The 18,565-nt window shown below is 44.3% G+C and overlaps 1 protein-coding gene across 1 annotated transcript in view; it reads right to left on the reverse strand.

Annotated features, from left to right (window-relative positions):
* The window catches only part of LOC124619965 (UNC93-like protein MFSD11), a 175,599-nt gene that overhangs the window by 68,931 nt on the left and 88,103 nt on the right, over positions 1-18,565 (reverse strand). The window contains exon 3 of the mRNA XM_047146627.1: positions 7,416-7,592. Within this exon, the coding sequence (XP_047002583.1) occupies positions 7,416-7,592 (177 nt within the window). The remainder of the gene's footprint in view (positions 1-7,415; positions 7,593-18,565) is intronic.

Raw genomic sequence — 18,565 nt, forward strand, 5'->3', positions numbered from 1 at the left:
CCACTCCCAAACAGAACGAGGGAAAAATGACTGCCCAGATGCCTTTGTACGAACCCTAATCTCTCTTACCTTATCTTTGTGGTCTTTCCGCGAGATATAAGTTGGCGGCAGTAAAACTGTACTGCAACCAGCCTCAAATGCTGGTTCTCTAATCTCCCTCAGTAACGATTCACGAAAAGAACGTCTCCTTTCCTCCAGAGACTCCCATCCGAGTTTCTGAAGCATTTCCGTAACACTCGCGTGATGATCAAACCTACCCGTAACAAATCTAGCAGCCCGCCCCTGAATTGCTTCTATGTCCTCCCTCAATCCGACCTGATAGGGATCCCAAACGCTCGAGCAGTACTCAAGAATAGGTCGTATTAGTGTTTTCTAAGCGGTCTCCTTTACAGATGAACCACATCTTCCCAAAATTCTACCAATGAACCGAAGACGACTATCCGCCTTCCCCACAACTGCCATTACATGGTTGTCCCACTTCATATCGCTCTGCAATGTTACGCCCAAATATTTAATCGACGTGACTGTCAAGCGCTACACTACTAATGGAGTATTCAAACATTACGGGATACTTTTTCCTATTCATCTGCATTAAGTTACATTTATCTATATTTAGAGTTAGCTGCCATTCTTTACACCAATCACAAATCCTGTCCAAGTCATCTTGTATCCTCCTACAGTCACTCAACGACGACACCTTCCCGTACACCACAGCATCATCAGCAAACAGCCGCACATTGCTATCGACCCTAACCAAAAGATCATTTATATAGATAGAAAACAACAGCGGACCTACCACACTTCGCCGCGCGGGATTAGCCGAGCGGTCTCAGGCGCAGCAGTCATGGACTCTGCGGCTGGTCCCGGCGGAGGTTCGAGTCCTCCCTCGGGCGTGGGTGTGTGTGTTTGTCCTTAGGATAATTTAGGTTAAGTAGTGTGTAAGCTTAGGGACTGATAACCTTAGCAGTTAAGTCCCATAAGATTTCACACACATTTGAACACACCTACCACACTTCCCTGAGGCACTCCAGATGATACCCCCACCTCCGATGAATACTCACCATCGAGGACAACGTACTGGGTTTTATTACTTAAGAAGTCTTCGAGCCACTCACATATTTGGGAACCAATCCCATATGCCCGTACCCTTAGTTAGCAGTCTGCAGTGGGGCGCCGAGTCAAACGCTTTCCAGAAGTCAATGAATATGGCATCCGTCTGAGACCCTTCATCGAAGGTTCGCAAGATATGTGATACGTAGGGGTGACCGGCCACTTTTGACCAGATAGCGTTTACAGGACGGCCGTCAGTATTTTTTCGCGCGCATTCAAACATTCTGCTTGGTGTCTGTTCTAAGTCGTGTCTCCCTACTACTTTCGCGCAACGACGCTCTGAGCGTGTTTTTTAGGGAATTGACTAGTTTGAACCTGGGACCTGTTGCTGGTAAGGAGACGCCAGACCACACATGACATGTAGAGATCAGAACAGTTCAGTGAGACTAGCGATGATATCCCCCCTCCCCCCCCCCCACCCCCCTGAACCATGGACCTTGCCGTTGGTGGGGAGGCTTGCGTGCCTCAGCAATACAGATAGCTGTACCGTAGGTGCAACCACAACGGAGGGGTATCTGCTGAGAGGCCAGACAAACGTGTGGTTCCTGAAGAGGGGCAGCAGCCTTTTCAGTAGTTGCAGGGGCAACAGTCTGGATGATAGACTGATCTGGCCTTGTAACATAACCGAAACGGCCTTGCTGTGCTGGTACTGCGAACGGCTGAAAGTAAGGGGAAACTACAGCCGTAATTTTTCCCGAGGGCATGCAGCTTTACGTATGGTTAAATGATGATGGCGTCCTCTTGGGTAAAATATTCCGGAGGTAAAATAGTCCCCCATTCGGATCTCCGCGCGGGGACTAATCAAGAGGACATTGTTATCACGAGAAAGAAAACTGGCGTTCTACGGATCGGAGCGTGGAACGTCAGATCCCTTAATCGGGCAGGTAGGTTAGAAAATTTAAAAAGGGAAATGGATAGGTTAAAGTTAGATACAGTGGGAATTAGTGAAGTTCGGTGGCAGGAGGAACAAGACTTCTGGTCAGGTGACTACAGGGTTATAAACACAAAATCAAATAGGGGTAATGCAGGAGTAGGTTTAATAATGAATAGGAAAATAGGAATGCGGGTAAGCTACTACAAACGGCATAGTGAACGCATTATTGTGGCGAAGATAGATACGAAGCCCACGCCTACTGCAGTAGTACAAGTTTATATGCCAACTAGCTCTGCAGATGACGAAGAAATTGAAGAAATGTATGATGAAATAAAAGAAATTATTCAGATTGTGAAGGGAGACGAAAATTTAATAGTCATGGGTGACTGGAATTCGGTAGTAGGAAAAGGGAGAGAAGGAAACGTAGTAGGTAAATATGGATTGGGGCTAAGAAATGAAAGAGGAAGCCGCCTGATAGAATTTTGCACAGAGCACAGCTCAATCATAGCTAACACTTGGTTCAAGAATCATAAAAGAAGGTTGTACACATGGAAGAACCCTGGAGATACTGACAGGTTTCAGATAGATCATATAATGGTAAGACAGAGATTTAAGAACCAGGTTTTAAATTGTAAGACATTTCCAGGGGCAGATGTGGATTCTGACCACAATATATTGGTTATGACCTGTATATTAAAACTGAAGAAACTGCAAAAATGTGGGATTTTAAGGAGATGGGATCTGGATAAACTGACTAAACCAGAGGTCGTACAGAGTTTCAGGGAATGGATTAGGGGACAATTGATAGGAATGGGGGAAAGAAATAGAGTAGAAGAAGAATGGGTAGCTTTGAGGGATGAAGTAGTGAAGGCAGCAGAGGATAAAGTAGGTCAAAAGACGAGGGCTAGTAGAAATCCTTGGGTGACAGAAGAAATATTGAACTTCATTGATGAAAGGAGAAAATATAAAAGTGCAGTAAATGAAGCAGGCAAAAAGGAATACAAACGTCTCAAAAATGAGATCGACAGGAAGTGCAAAATTGCTAAGCAGGCATGGCTACAGTACAGATGTAAGGATGTAGAGGCTTATCTCACTAGGGGTAAGATAGATACAGCCTACAGAGAAAAGAGAACCACTTGTATGAATATCAAAAGCTCAGATGGAAACCCAGTTCTAAGCAAAGAAGAGAAAGCAGAAAGGTGGAAGGGGTACTTGAGGACAATATTATGGAAATGGAAGAGGATGTAGATGAAGATGAAATGGGAGATATAATACTGCGTGAAGAGTTTGACAGAGCACTGAAAGACTTGAATCGAAACAAGGCCCCGGGAGTATACAACATTCCATTAGAACTACTGACAGCCTTGAGAGAGCCAGTCCTGACGAAACTCTACCATCTGGTGAGCAAGATGTATGAAACAGGCGAAATACCCTCAGACTTCAAGAAGAATATAATAATTCCAATCTCAAAGAAAGCAGGTGTTGACAAATGTGAAAATCACCGAACTATCAGTTTAATAAGTCACGGCTGCAAAATACTAACGCGGATTCTTTACAGACGAATGGAAAAACTAATAGAAACCGACCTCGGGGAAGATCAGTTTGGATTACGTAGAAATGTTGGAACACGTGAGGCAATACTGACCCTACGACTTATCTTAGAAGCTAGATTAAGGAAAGGCAAACCTACGTTTCTGGCATTTGTAGACTTGGAGAGAGCTTTTGACAATGTTGACTGGAATACGCTCTTTCAAATTCTGAAGGTGGCAGGGGTAAAATACAGGGAACGAAAGGCTATTTACAATTTGTACAGAAACCAGATGGCAGTTATAAGAGTCGAGGGACATGAAAGGGAAGCAGTGGTTGGGAAGGGAGTGAGACAGGGCTGTAGTCTCTCCCCGATGTTATTCAATCTGTATATTGAGCAAGCAGTGAGGGAAACAAAAGAAAAACTCGGAGTAGGTATTAAAATCCATGGAGAAGAAATAAAAACTTTGAGGTTCGCCGATGACATCGTAATTCTGTCAGAGACAGCAAAGGACTTGGAAGAGCAGTTGAATGGAATGGAAAGTGTCTTGAAAGGAGGGTATAAGATGAACATCAACAGAAGCAAAACGAGGATAATGGAATGTAGTCGAATTAATTCGGGTGATGCTGAGGGAATTAGATTAGGAAATGAGACACTTAAAGTAGTAAAGGAGTTTTGCTATTTTGGGAGCAAAATAACGGATGATGGTCGAAGTAGAGAGTATATAAAATGTAGACTGGCAATGGCAAGGAAAGCGTTTCTGAAGAAGAGAAATTTGTTAACATCGAGTATAGATTAAAGTGTCAGGAAGTCGTTTCTGAAAGTATTTGTATGGAGTGTAGCCATGTATGGAAGTGAAACATGGACGATAAATAGTTTGGACAAGAAGAGAAGAGAAGCTTTCGAAATGTGGTGCTACAGAAGAATGCTGATGATTAGATGGGGAGATCACATAACTAATGAAGAAGTATTGAATAGAATTGGGGAGAAGAGGAGTATGTGGCACAACTTGACAAAAAGAAGGGACCGGTTAGTAGGACATGTTCTGAGGCATCAAGGCATCACCACTTTAGTATTGGAGGGCAGTGTGGAGGGTAAAAACAGTAGAGGGAGACCAAGAGATGAATACACTAAGCAGATTCAGAAGGATGTAGGTTGCAGTATGTACTGGGAGATGAAGAAGCTTGCACAGGATAGAGTAGCATGGAGAGCTGCATCAAACCCGTCGCAGGACTGAAGACCACAAGAACAACAATCAAATAGTTAATGATGTCAGCGTCAGCTCCACTGCACTCCCTGTAAAAGAATCGTAATACTAACTAAATTTAGTGGAAGTGGTTCAAGGCTTTCCTAGTTTCAGTTAGCTGGTAAAATAACGTCGAAAAAGCAGTTAAGGTTACCATTGGAATTTTTATTCTACTCACAAAACATTGTTTATAAATTGCACTATTGATAAAAGGAAATGTTTTAATACAGGATGGTAAAAACCAACTGCGTTCAACAAAAATGTGATCGAATATTCCCTGAATGGGTTTCCAAGTTCTACAATGGATCGAAGGATGACCTTTGCCACATAACATCTATAATCTAGGTTTAAATTAAGTTTCACAAGAGAGAAAACTATCAAAATGGTCTACAGTGACCCTCAATTATCTTTAATTACTTATCTAACTTGTCGTAAATTACAGTGGCTGATGTGGCTTAATAATTATATAACAGAAAAATCGTTGCGTTTCAGATTTTAACTTACGTAGCAAATGTGAATACCATGAGCTTTAATTGACGATCGACACTAGTATTACGCAAAAAGGGGGTGTAACAGATGCAGTTCTGCAGTTCTGAGTGAAGCCTTATGCGCTCTTATGCGGCATCGTGTGCGTTCATTACCTTGTCGGTGTTCGTCAGGGGGCGACGGGCAGCGCAGCTCCACACACCTCGCCGTCTCGGAAGCAACTCCGTTCTAACTGCTCCTTACTTTTTTTTCCAAAGTTGGTTTAAGAAAAAGGTAATTGACTGTGTTTTCAACTGACCAATCAGGGTCTCAATGTTAACTTTAAGCTCCGCCTACAAAAATTCTGTCTATCCAATGGGAAACGTTATACTTCTCGTGGTGGGGCAATGTTTTTAATGTTTGCAACGTAACAGAGACGTGTATAGTCTCATGCTAAAACTTTCAGCTGGTGTGGCCCTTTTAGTGTTTTCGTAAGATCTATACTGTTCTTCTGGAGGGCTCCATCTTTTAACATCTGTTTCATGGTGGGAAGGTATGCCATGCATTTAGGAGTTCTTGTGTTAGTCTGTGGTATTCCATTTGCTCACTCGTTGATCGTATTACTTTGCTTAATTTAATGTCAGGATTTATTCGGAGCAATGTGACATACTTCCGGATTTGCTACCATGTCAGGGTTTTCATGGAAGGTGTTGGATTTGCCCGACACCTTACAGCATCATTAAAAAAAGGACTAGTAGGAAAGGGGAGAAGATGGTACTGGTCGGTAGCGCCCTATGCCACTGCAGAGATGTACGAGGGCAGTTCAATAAGTAATGCAACACATTTTTTTCTGAAACAGGGGTTGTTTTATTCAGCATTGAAATACACCAGGTTATTCCCCAATCTTTTAGCTACACAACACTATTTTTCAACGTAATCTCCATTCAATGCTACGGCCTTACGCCACCTTGAAATGAGGGCCTGTATGCCTGCACGGTACCATTCCACTAGTCGATGTCGGAGCCAACGCCGTACTGCATCAATAACTTCATCATCCGCGTAGTGCCTCCCACGGATTGCGTCCTTCATTGGGCCAAACATATGGAAATCCGACGGTGCGAGATCGGGGCTGTAGGGTGCATGAGGAAGAACAGTCCACTGAAGTTTTGTGAGCTCCTCTCGGGTGCGAAGACTTGTGTGAGGTCTTGCATTGTCATGAAGAAGGAGAAGTTCGTTCAGATTTTTGTGCCTACGAACACGCTGAAGTCGTTTCTTCAATTTCTGAAGAGTAGCACAATACACTTCAGAGTTGATCGTTTGACCATGGGGAAGGACATCGAACAGAATAACCCCTTCAGCGTCCCAGAAGACTGTAACCATGACTTTACCGGCTGAGGGTATGGCTTTAAACTTTTTCTTGGTAGGGGAGTGGGTGTGGCGCCACTCCATTGATTGCCGTTTTGTTTCAGGTTCGAAGTGATGAACCCATGTTTCATCGCCTGTAACAATCTTTGACAAGAAATTGTCACCCTCAGCCACATGACGAGCAAGCAATTCCGCACAGATGGTTCTCCTTTGCTCTTTATGGTGTTCGGTGAGACAACGAGGGACCCAGCGGGAACAAACCTTTGAATATCCCAACTGGTGAACAATTGAGACAGCACTACCAACAGAGATGTCAAGTTGAGCACTGAGTTGTTTGATGGTGGTCCGTCGATCATCTCGAACGAGTGTGTTCGCACGCTCCGCCATTGCAGGAGTCACAGCTGTGCACGGCCGGCCCGCACGCGGGAGATCAGACAGTCTTGCTTGACCTTGCGGCGATGATGACACGCGCTTTGCCCAACGACTCACCGTGCTTTTGTCCACTGCCAGATCACCGTAGACATTCTGCAAGCGCCTATGAATATCTGAGATGCCCTGGTTTTCCACCAAAAGAAACTCGATCACTGCCGTTGTTTGCAACGCACATCCGTTACAGACGCCATTTTAACAGCTCCGTACAGCGCTGCCACCTGTCGGAAGTCAATGAAACTATACGAGACGAAGCGGGAATGTTTGAAAATATTCCACAAGAAATTTCCGGTTTTTTCAACCAAAATTGGCGGAGAAAAAAATGTGTTGCATTACTTATTGAACTGCCCTCGTAGATATGGCTGCAGGAATATGGAAGCTGGGAGGCGTGTACGCACCTGCACTGCAGCAGCGCCCAGAAGACGGCCGAGTTCCTGGAGACGGTGTCCGGGTCGGAGTTCTGGGCCAGGTAGGCGCCCTGGCCAGTCCAGAGAAGGGCCGCGCCGAAGCCCACGAGTGCTGAGGCGGCGTACAGCAGCCACGTGCTCTCCGCCAAGAACGACGCGATGAACAGCCTGTGACAGCCACAAAACTCTGTACACTCTCCAGGTGTCCGCTCTAGTCAGTCACATCAGATGGAACACTTAGCCGCATGGTTAAATGAGACTCCTATCACGCCTCTGCATGGATTAATGGAGGAGAGATTTGGGTACATCTACATCTATATGGATACTCTGAAAATCACATTTAAGTGCCTGGCAGAGGGTTCATCGAACCACCTTTTCGCAATTCTCTGTTATTCCAATCTCGTATAGCGCGCGGAAAGAATGAACACCTATATCTTTCCGTACGAGCTCTGACTTCCCTTATTTTATCGTGGTGATCGTTCCTCCCTATGTAGGTCGGTGTCAACAAAATATTTTCGCATTCGGAGGAGAAAGTTGGTGACTAGAATTTCGTGAGAAGATTCCGTCGCAACGAAAAACGCCTTTCTTATAATGACTTCCAGCCCAAATCCTGCATCATTTCTGTGACACTCTCTCTCATATTTCGCGATAATACAATGCGTGCTGCCTTTGTTTGAACTTTTTCGATATACTCCGCCAGTCCTATCTGGTAACGATCCCACATTGCGCAGCAGTATTCTAAAAGAATACAGACAAGCATAGTGTAGGCAGTCTCCGTAGCAGGTCGCTTACATTTCGTAAGTGTCCTACCAACAAAACGCAGTCTTTGGTTAGCCTTCCCCACGACATTTTCTGTGTGTTCCTTCCAATTTAAGTTGTTCGTAATTGTAATTCCTAGGTATTTAGTTGAATTTACGACTTTTAGATTAGACTGACTTATCGTGTAACCGAAGTTTGAGCTCCTTTTTGTACTCATATTGATGACCTCACACTTTTCGTTATTCAGGGTCAACTGCCACTTTTCGCACCCTTCAGATGTTTTTTTCTAAATCAAATGGTTCAAATGGCTCTGAGCACTATGGGACTGAATTGCTGAGGTCATCAGTCCCCTAGAACTTAGAGCTACTTAAACCTGACTAACCTAGCGACATCGCACACATCCCTGCCCGAGGCAGGATACGAACCTGCGACCGTAACAATCGCGCGGTTCCAGACTGCAGTGCCTAGAACCGCTCGGCCACCATGGCCGGCTTTCTAAATCGTTTTGCAGTTTGTTTTGATCTTCTGATGACTTTATTAGTCGATAAACGACAGCGTCATCTGCAAACAACCTAAGACGGCTGCTCAGATTGTCTCCCAAATCGTTTATCTAAATAAGGAACAGCAAAGGGCCTATAACACTACCTTGGGGAACGCCAGAAATCACTTCTGTTTTACTCGATGACTTTCAGTCAGTTACTACGAACTGTGACCTCTCTGACAGGAAATCACAAATCCAGTGTCATAACTGAGACGATATTCCATAAGGACGCAATTTCAATACGGGCCGCTTGTGTGGTACAGTGTCAAAAGTCTTCCGGAAATCCAGAAATACGGAATCGATCTGAAATCCCTTGTCAATAGCCTGCGGTTCTACTATTAGTACATCGTGTATCAGAAACAGTATTACAAATGCGCGGCCAACTTGTCGCTGTTGTGGTCTTTTAGTCAGGTTGTGCTATGAATTTCCTGTTTCCTCAGTTCGATTCAGTACCGCCTCATTGGTTATCATATCTACTCAGCTTCAGCATTCTTCTGTAGCACGAGATACGAAAACGTTCTTTTCTCTTCTCGCCTGATCTGCACTGCCGGAACAAAAATAGTACACGTGGAAAGACGACGTCGGTTTTGATCCGATGACGGCATAAGTCACCTAGATAATAGTAGATGTACTGATAATATTTTCAACGTCGTCCGCCAACGGATAGCGTAGCAGAATAGCTACCAGAGTCTAATAGGGAATGTTAACAGGCAGAAGGCTCAATGTGGTGCAAACATGAGAAGCAAGCAGAAAACCATGCCACAGGGACGCACTCGTGTTTCCTACTGCCAACAGAGCGAGTTTGGAAGGGGTCAAATAGTGGCCTTCCATTGGCGGGACGGTCCTTACGGAGAAATACCACGGAAGTTGGACGTGCTGCTTCAGTTGTGCAATGGTGCTGTTGTCAGTGGTCACGTGAACATTCGTATCGTCGTATTGTGAGCGCAGCAATGGCATACCGTACAGCTACCACAGCACATATAAGAGGGCTTGTGAGCCCAGACTTGTCGACACGAACTGTTGTGAACTGGTTATTAGCAGTGGGACTACAGGCACGTACACCTCTTTTTGTAGACCCTCGTCGCCAGTTTTGGAAAGGCCTCGTCGCTACTGCTGTGGAGGCCAAGCTGCCACTCTCGTTACGTTTGGCCGAGTTTGTGAGTTCGTGAAACGGCTTCTGGTACAATAAACTGTTCAAATCAAATGTGTGTGAATACCTAAGGGACCAAACTGCTGAGGTCATCGGTGCCCACACTTACACACTACTTAAACTAACTTACGCTAAGAATAACACACACACACACACACACACACACACACACACGCACGCACACACACACACACACACACACACACACACTGTAAGTAGGCTGTTTAGGTTTTTATGTTTGTAAGGCCACGTAGCGCTCTGTATGAAAATCACTGATTGCGGTGTGTGCAGTCTGTGACTGGTTTGCATTGTTGGATTATTCGCTAGTGTAGCGTTGGGCAGTTGGATGTGAGCCGCCAGCAGTGGTGGATGAGGGGAGAGAGATGCCAGAGTTTTGAGAGGTTGCTATGAGCGGACGATCTGGACGCGTGTCCGTCAGAAAAAGAAAATTTGTAAGACTGGATGTCATGAACTGATATATATATTATGACTGTTGCACACTATTAAGGTAAATACATTGTTTGTTCTCTATCAAAATCTTTCTTTTGCTAACTATGTGCCCCTCAGTAGTTAGTGCCTTCAGTAGTTAGAATCTTTTATTTAGCTGGCAGTATTGGCGCTCACTGTATTGCAGTAGTTCGAGTAACGAAGATTTTTGTGAGGTAAGAGATTCATCAAGCATATAGGTTAATGTTAGTCATTGCTAGTCTTTTGTAGGGATTGTTAAAAGTCAGATTGCGTTGCGCTAAAAATATTGTGTGTCAGTTTAGTGATGATCAGAATAAGTAAAGAGAAAACTGTCAGAGTACGCTCAGTTTTACTCAGCTGTTTCAGTATCAAATAACGCAGAAGTTTACCAGCACAGTCTTTCTTTACATACAAAGGGGAAGTTTCAACACCCATGTCCAAGGGAGGACTCGAACCTCCGGCGGGAGGGGCCGCGCAGTCCGTGACATGGCGCCTCAAACCGCCTGGCCACTCCGCGCGGCACAATACGCTGCTAAGACAATTACTCCCTGCCGCTATTACACAGCTATGCCCCAGGGTCAGGTAACAGGATAGGTGCACGAAGGTTCTACAACACTCAAATAAATTAGTAACAAAGTCACACAAACGAGTTAAAAAGGTTTACTTATCTTTGTGAGTTGTTGAATAGTGAAGTCTGGAACACTGCGTGTAATATAACACAAAAAAGGCCCTCAGTGGCTAAGTGCAAATAATCGTAGGTAAACAGTACACAGCAAATGCAATTTACAACAACTGTCTGTTCACTTCTAAGATTTCACTAACGACATTCCCTGTCTGTCAGCGCTGGACGATGACCTGTAACCAATTAGGCGAGAGCTGCTCTTCTATCTTCCGAGCAGGCTTCTGTCCGCTGTCGTCCGGTCATTGGCGAATTGCGCTCGGCAGGCAACTGGCCGAGGCGAAGCCGATATTTTCAGCCTCAACGCCGCCCGTGTCGCTGGAGGAACTCGCGCAACTGGCTAGTCTATGGCACCAGCAGCAGCTCGCGTCTTTGCGCCTGTGGGGCTTTTGCCCTGGCTGTGTCTCGTTCGGACGACACAGCACCTCCAGCCCTTCCTCCACTCACGTTACGGCATCGACGTGCACGACTCAACTGGCGTCGTTAGAGGACCACCAGCAATTTGGAATGGCACACCGTGTTCTTCATCGATGAAAGCAGATTCTGCCTGCACGCAAGTGTTGGTCGTTTGGGCGCACGATGTAGGCCAAGTGAGTGCTGTCTCGTACAGTGCATTCGTCCAAGACACACTGGCCCCTCCCGAGGCCTTAAGGTCTGAGGTGCGACAAGCTACAACTCTAGTTAACCTTTGGTGTATCTGGAGGGGATGCTAACCATCGTTTGGTACGTGCAGAATGTTGTCGGGACAATTCTTTTGCCGTTCTTGCAACGGGAAGGTGATGTGTCGTTCCAACAGGATAATGCTCGCCGACGCATTGCCCGTGAAACACAACGTGCCCTACAAGAGTTGCAACAACGTCCTGGCCGGCACCATCTCCAGACTCGTCTTCATTCGAGCACAGGTGGGATATGATGGGACGAGAAGTGACTCGTCAACTAACAGAACTAAGCAAACCAGTCGAACAGGCGTGGCGTAACGTTTCCGAGCACAGTATTCGCCATATGTGTGATCGACTTGATGCGTTGCCGCCCGTGGAGTCTACACCACTTATTAATATGGGTCTTACAGCTTGGGTCGACACTAGTACCTCAGAACCACTTGTGCTATTGACCCGTAACAGTAGATCTTGAGTGAACTGTAAACCTCTAATTTCTTCCGGCATTGAGTTTAGAGACCACATTTCACTTCAGTACAAGACTACACTCCGGGCAGTTACTTTCGATGTTAATTAATTGCCCTTTTACAGTAACTCTGTTCTTGCTGTTGCAGGTCTCTACTCCCGCCATCATCAACGATTTTGTTGCCCAAATAGCATACCTCATCTTCTATTTTTAATATCTCATTTACTAAAAATGGTTCAAACGGCTCTGAACACTATGGGACTTAACATCTGTGGTCATCGGTCCCCTAGAACTTTGAACTATTTAAACCTAACTAACCTAAGGACATCACACACATCCATGCCCGAGGCAGGATTCGAACCTGCGACCGTAGCGGTCACGCGGTTCCAGACTGTAGCGCCTAGAACCCCACGGCCACAGCGGCCGGCCTCTCATTTCCTATTCTAATTTTCCAAGCATCAGCTGATTTCATTAGACTCCATTCCATTACCGTTGTTTACTTTTTTTATATTCATCTTATAACCTCTTTTCACAAAACTATCCATTCCTCTCAACTGCTGTTCTATGATACTGGCTGTCTCTGGCAGACTTACTGTGTCATCGGCAGACCTCAGAGTTTTTGTTTCTCCTGCCTTAACTTTAATTTCCACTCCACATTTCTCCTTGGTTTCCTTCACCAATCGCTCTGAATACAGATTAAATTACATCAGGGTAAGCTTCAACCCCGTCTCAACTCCTTCTCAGCTACTGCTTCCCTTTCATGTCCTTCGACTCTTATAATTGCAGTCTGTTGGCTTTACGAGTTACAGATAACCCTTTGCTCGCTATATTTTGTCCCTGATACCTTAAGAATTTCGAAGTGTGTGTTACACTCAGCATTACCACAAGCTTTCTATAAATCTGCATAGCATGATTTTGTATTCCCAGTGCAGCCTGGAGTTGAGATTTACAGATCTAAACATGTTGCTTCATAAAATAACTTAAGAAGCCAAGCAATATCGTGGCTGGTTGCGGTCCTTAGAAATACCTTCTCATAACATGAGCGTAGGTTTTCCTTTCTTCGGGTCTGTTCTCGCAGGTTATAGAGTCAGTATTGCCTGGCGTGTTCCTATATTTCTCCGGGATCCAAACTGATCTTCCTCGGTGTCGGCTTCCACGATTTTCAGTACTCTCATCAAGAGAAGAAAACAAATCCATACATAAATATGACGCGAATACTTCGTTTCTGAGTTGGTAACGATTTTCTTTAGTAGCGTAAACATAAATATCAAAGCCATATGAACGTTAAAATGGAAAGGTGAACCATCATAATGGGAGAATATGGGGTACGAAAAAACCACATGAAGTTATGGAACATGAGAGGGGCTGTCCAAAATGTAATGTGTTTTGTGCAGTTTCACTGGGAAAGGTGTATGGTCCAGTTTCCTTTGCCGAGAACACTGTTACAGGAAGCACGTATCTCGATATGCTTGAAAACTTTCTTTTCCCATTGTTGGAGACTGATTCGAACGACCTCATTAACAAACAGGATGGGGCACCACAACACTGGCATCTGGAAGTGCGGGAATTTTTAAGTTGAAGGATTACTGACCGATGGATCGGTCGCACTGGACTAAAAGATTCAGCCCTACATTACTCTCCTCCAACGTCATCGCTATTGACTGTAGGGGATTATTTCTTGCGGGGGGTTTATGAAAGACTCTGTTTATATGCCTCCATTACCAACAACAATGAATGATACGAGCAGCTGCTGCGGAAGCTGTAACTCAAGACATGCTCGCAGCAGTGTGGTAGCAATTTGAATACCGCATAGACATATGCGGTGCATCTCAAGGGCGGGCACATTGAACACCTATGAAAAGGTACGAAAAAAACTTTTTGGTTTTCCCGTTCATAAAAAAAAAAACAAAATTCATTGTATATGTTTATTAGTTTCAGAAATATGGACGTGCCAAATCGGATGACTCTTTTTGATACGCATTGTGTTACATAGAAAAGCTATAGATTTATCACCTTCCCCTACAAGGTTTTCACTAGAACTATCACCAGCCACGTACAAAAAACAACTGGATTTTAATGGAAATAAGCGTTTGGCGTCATTGGCCGGGAGGCCCCTTGTGGGGCAGGTCCGGCCGCCTTGGTGCAGGTCTTATTACATTGGACGCCACATTGGGCGATCTGCGCGTCGGATGGGGATGAAATGATGATGAAGACAACACAACACCCAGTCCCTGAGCGGAGAAAATCTCCGAACCAGCCGGGACTCGAATGGGACGGCAATCCGTCACGCTGATCACTCAGCTATCCTTTTTTTTTTTTTTTTAATTCCACAAAAACAGTAACAAGAATGGCTACAATGAAATGACATAAATAAGGTGACAGATAATTGCAGTCATAAATTACAGCATTCAAAGAATGAGTCTTTAGCAGTAGCACAATTTAGCACCTTCACTGTCACCTTCAACTGGTGGCTGTTCAGCACGCACATTTTCTTCTTCTGCAGCCTGAGGTTCCTCATCATCATTTCCCAGACCCAAATTAATCATTCAGTAAATGCTTGATGTGTGTTCCTTCCAGGGTAAATCATGTGGACAGAAGAGAAGTCCCGAACAGCGACATCGCAAATTACTTCACTGCCTTGTTATTTTTGTCAGTTACAGCCTTCTAAACGCATCCATAGGGAGTTCAAGATCTTCCTTTATATCAGACACCAGATGTTTGTCGCCATATTCTTGTATCTGCTGTACTACTGATTTATTTTTTATGTGTGACTTGCAGGTGAGGTTAGGGTCGGGAACGTGACCCAACCCATTGGTTCAAATGGCTGTGAGCACTACGGGACTCAACTGCTGAGGTCATCAGTCCCCTAGAACGTAGAACTACTTAAACCTAACTAACCGAAGGACATCACACACATCCATGCCCGAGCCAGAATTCGAACCTGCGACCGTAGCGGTCGTGCGGTTCCAGACTGTAGCGCCTAGAACCGCTCGGCCACTCCGGCCGGCCCCAACCCATTCCCTCTCTACTAGGAATCCAGTTCCTAACCTATACCCATTCTGTTGAAGACAATTCGGAGCATGTTACCATATTTCTTATTGTGATTCTGATATTTAAGTATTTTCTCGAATTCATTTTCCATATACATCTTGTATTCAGTATGTTCATCGCTCCCAATATTGTTAAAAACATAACTTGTATATTTGCCCATTAACCAAATCACTGCGTTATTTTTTGCCTGAGGGTAGTAACTTTCCTCTGGTCTGAAGAAAATGTTAGTCGGTACATTGTTTGCTGAAGTTCTTGTTATTTGAGCAATTTTCTCCCTGGTCCACCTCCAGTTGATAATCCGATCTCCACATGTGTAACGATGAGGCACACTATCAACGAGGTTGCATTTACTGCAGTGGCCAGTGTCACTTAACCCGGTGGCAAAGAGACGCTCATTAGTGCTGATGATGTTATTGACTGCCTTGTACCACGCTGTTCTCACGTCAGACGAAAGAACATCACTACTGATATTTTTCCAGACCACATTCCATTCTTTTCCAGCATATTTAGTTTCTGTGTTATTTTTCCTTTCATGTTTCCGTCTTTCAGCTAAAATCGCCTTTGCTGTAACGTTTTTGGAGTTTAAAAGCGTTTTGCTGAGATAACTTAGTTCAAGATAATACTCCCTAATGTGCTTCAGCTTAAAACTTATTTTTTGTATATTTATCGGCGGCTCTACACTTTCTGGCCTGACAACATCGTATAGTTTTGCTGTAATGCACCCTGGATCATTACACATTATGCTCCATGTTCGTCTGACATACAATGCCATCGCTTTAGACTTGATGTCGGTTAGACCCATTCCTCCATTGCTTGGATCCAAAACTGCTGTCTTCACCGGCACTCGAAACAATTCCCCTTTCCACAAGAACTTTGCTAAGGTGGACGTGATCGTCTTCGCCACCATTGATGGAATGGGGAGAACCTGTACTATGTAGTAGGCCTTGGATAAAATATACATGTTGATAAACAGTATTCTCTGGAACTGGTCTATGCTACGTTGACAGTTTTCAATCAAAGCTCCCATGATTTTTCTTGCCACCTCCTGCCAATTTATTGCTATCATTTTTAAAAGGGAAGTTGTCAATGTCATTTCAAGAGCTTTATGTTCATTAACATGGTTCGCCCACTCAATGCGCAAGTTAGCAAGCCGCTTTATATTTATAAATTTACTTTTATTTTCATTTACCCTCGCACCTGATGCGGAACAGTATTTTGCAAGTATCATCTCTAGTTGTGTCACATCTGTTTGGTCCCTAATGATTACGCCTACATCGTCCGCGTAAGCACCTACCACGGTCTTTGTTCCTTGAATGGTAATGCCTGTCAGCCCGTGCTGTAGCTGTCTCAAGAAAGGTTCCAGCGAAAGAACGAACAGGAGCATGGATAAGGGGCTTCCTTGGGTAACACCCCTTTTTATTTCAATTTTTTTTGTCAGTTGACAGTTAACGGAGATTTGTGCAGTAACACCCATTGCCATGTTCTTGATGATGTCGATGGTTTTTGGCAGGAAGTCCATTCGGCGCATTGTCTCTATCATGTATTTGTGATCAATTTGATCAAATGCCTTATGGGAGTCTATAAAAAGCAGTCCACATTTTATGTTACTTGCCTGAGCTAGCGCAATGACATCGCGGTACAAAGCCGCAGTTTGTAAAAACGTCCTTCTAAAAGCACAAGTCTGCTGTTGGCCTATGATGTCAGCGGTGCATGGTGTAAAGCGCTTGTTAATTAGTCGAGCTATAATTTTATAATCTGAATTTAAAAGCGAAATCGGCCGTAGGTTGTTTATTTTTTTGCAGCCTCTGTTCTTAGGGATCAACATCATTTTGCATTGTTTGAACTCTGCAGGCACTGGCTTTCCTTGTAAGACTTCATTGACAATTTCAATGAACTTTTCTCCTATTAGGGTCCAAAATCGTTTATAGAATTCAATGGGCAGTCCGTCAGGTCCTGGAGATTTTCTAGCAGGGGAGCTGCACACGATTTCTAATACATCTTCCTTGGTCCGAAGAAATGTTCTCATCATCATCTCGCGATATTCGTGGAAGATATGTACCAAAGAGCTCATCGTATTCTTCTTCGTTTGTTTCCCCTGACGCATACATACGTTCATAGTACGCTGAGATCTCTTTAATTATTTCCTTCATAATAAGCAGTGTGTGTCTGATCCGAAGTAATGTCAATAACGTCAACGATCCAGTCATGAATTTCTAGTGAACTTGGCTGAACATTACGGGTTGCTTTGTCAAATCCAAATCTTAGGGTAAGCTTTCTGGGAAACATGGTTGCCATGTCAGCAGTTAACAGCTCGCGAAAACAAGGAAACTAAAATGCTGCATCACCACAATCACAATTTTACACAACACTGTTACGCAGAATCATAAAATCCAAACAGAAGCGCCACAGCGCGTCCGCTCAGGACGGCCGCAAAAGCCGATATTCTGGTCCCAGTCAAACGAAACTTCTGTGTAATTGCTTGTCAAAAGGCTATGAACGATAATGGACACCGCTCAAAGTATAACTGTCTATAATACAACTATATTTTTAAATTATTTCACAATGCGAACCAAACTGCGATCTCTGTTTACGTTGCTAAGCAGAGATACTCGCTATCGGGGCGGACACTGGATTTTAATCAAACGAAGGGAATAGCTGGCTTCAGAAGTGGATGCACTACAACGGCTCATTCGCAATATTGAGCTAAATTAAGTACGGAGCAGCGATTATCTCTTACTGGTTTGTGTCCTCAATTCATAGATTAGACTGGGTTCCAACAAAACCTGTACTAACAGCCCTTGAGAAGTAGGGCAAATATAAAGTCTACGTTAGTATACTGAAGAATACAAACACTACCTGGTCAGAGGTATTCGGGTACCTGTTGGTGGACATTAATGTGGGCTGCGTCTACCCTTCGCTGGACTGCTAGTAACTCTGTCAAACTCACCAGTGATTCCTCCAGCTTATTCCGTGCGATTTTTTACAACCAGACTCCTCAATGCTCATCCATCCCCATCCATCCCCGGTCCCCAACGAACGAAAGGACTCGCGTCGTATACAGTCACAAAACACAAAACCAGTCCAGTCGAGTACCAGTTAAGTATCAGTCTGAACTAAGGCGGAACATGTAACGGATATTGTGTCAGTAGCATGCGTTTCCAGAGCCATTTGTCGGAAAATCTCAAAACTATCTCGCCATTCACCTAGAAACTAACATTAATTGCGCTCCCTCCCTTCTAACTCAGATCAGGGTAGGCTATTGTCACTGAATACAGTACTCGTAATATTTCATTTTCACTTTTTAAAACCCATACAGCATTACGCAAATAGATAAAAAAAACGGTGGATGAGTAAATCCCGAAAACGGATCG

Source organism: Schistocerca americana, chromosome 6, assembly GCF_021461395.2.
Source record: "Schistocerca americana isolate TAMUIC-IGC-003095 chromosome 6, iqSchAmer2.1, whole genome shotgun sequence".
NCBI lineage: Eukaryota > Metazoa > Arthropoda > Insecta > Orthoptera > Acrididae > Schistocerca > Schistocerca americana.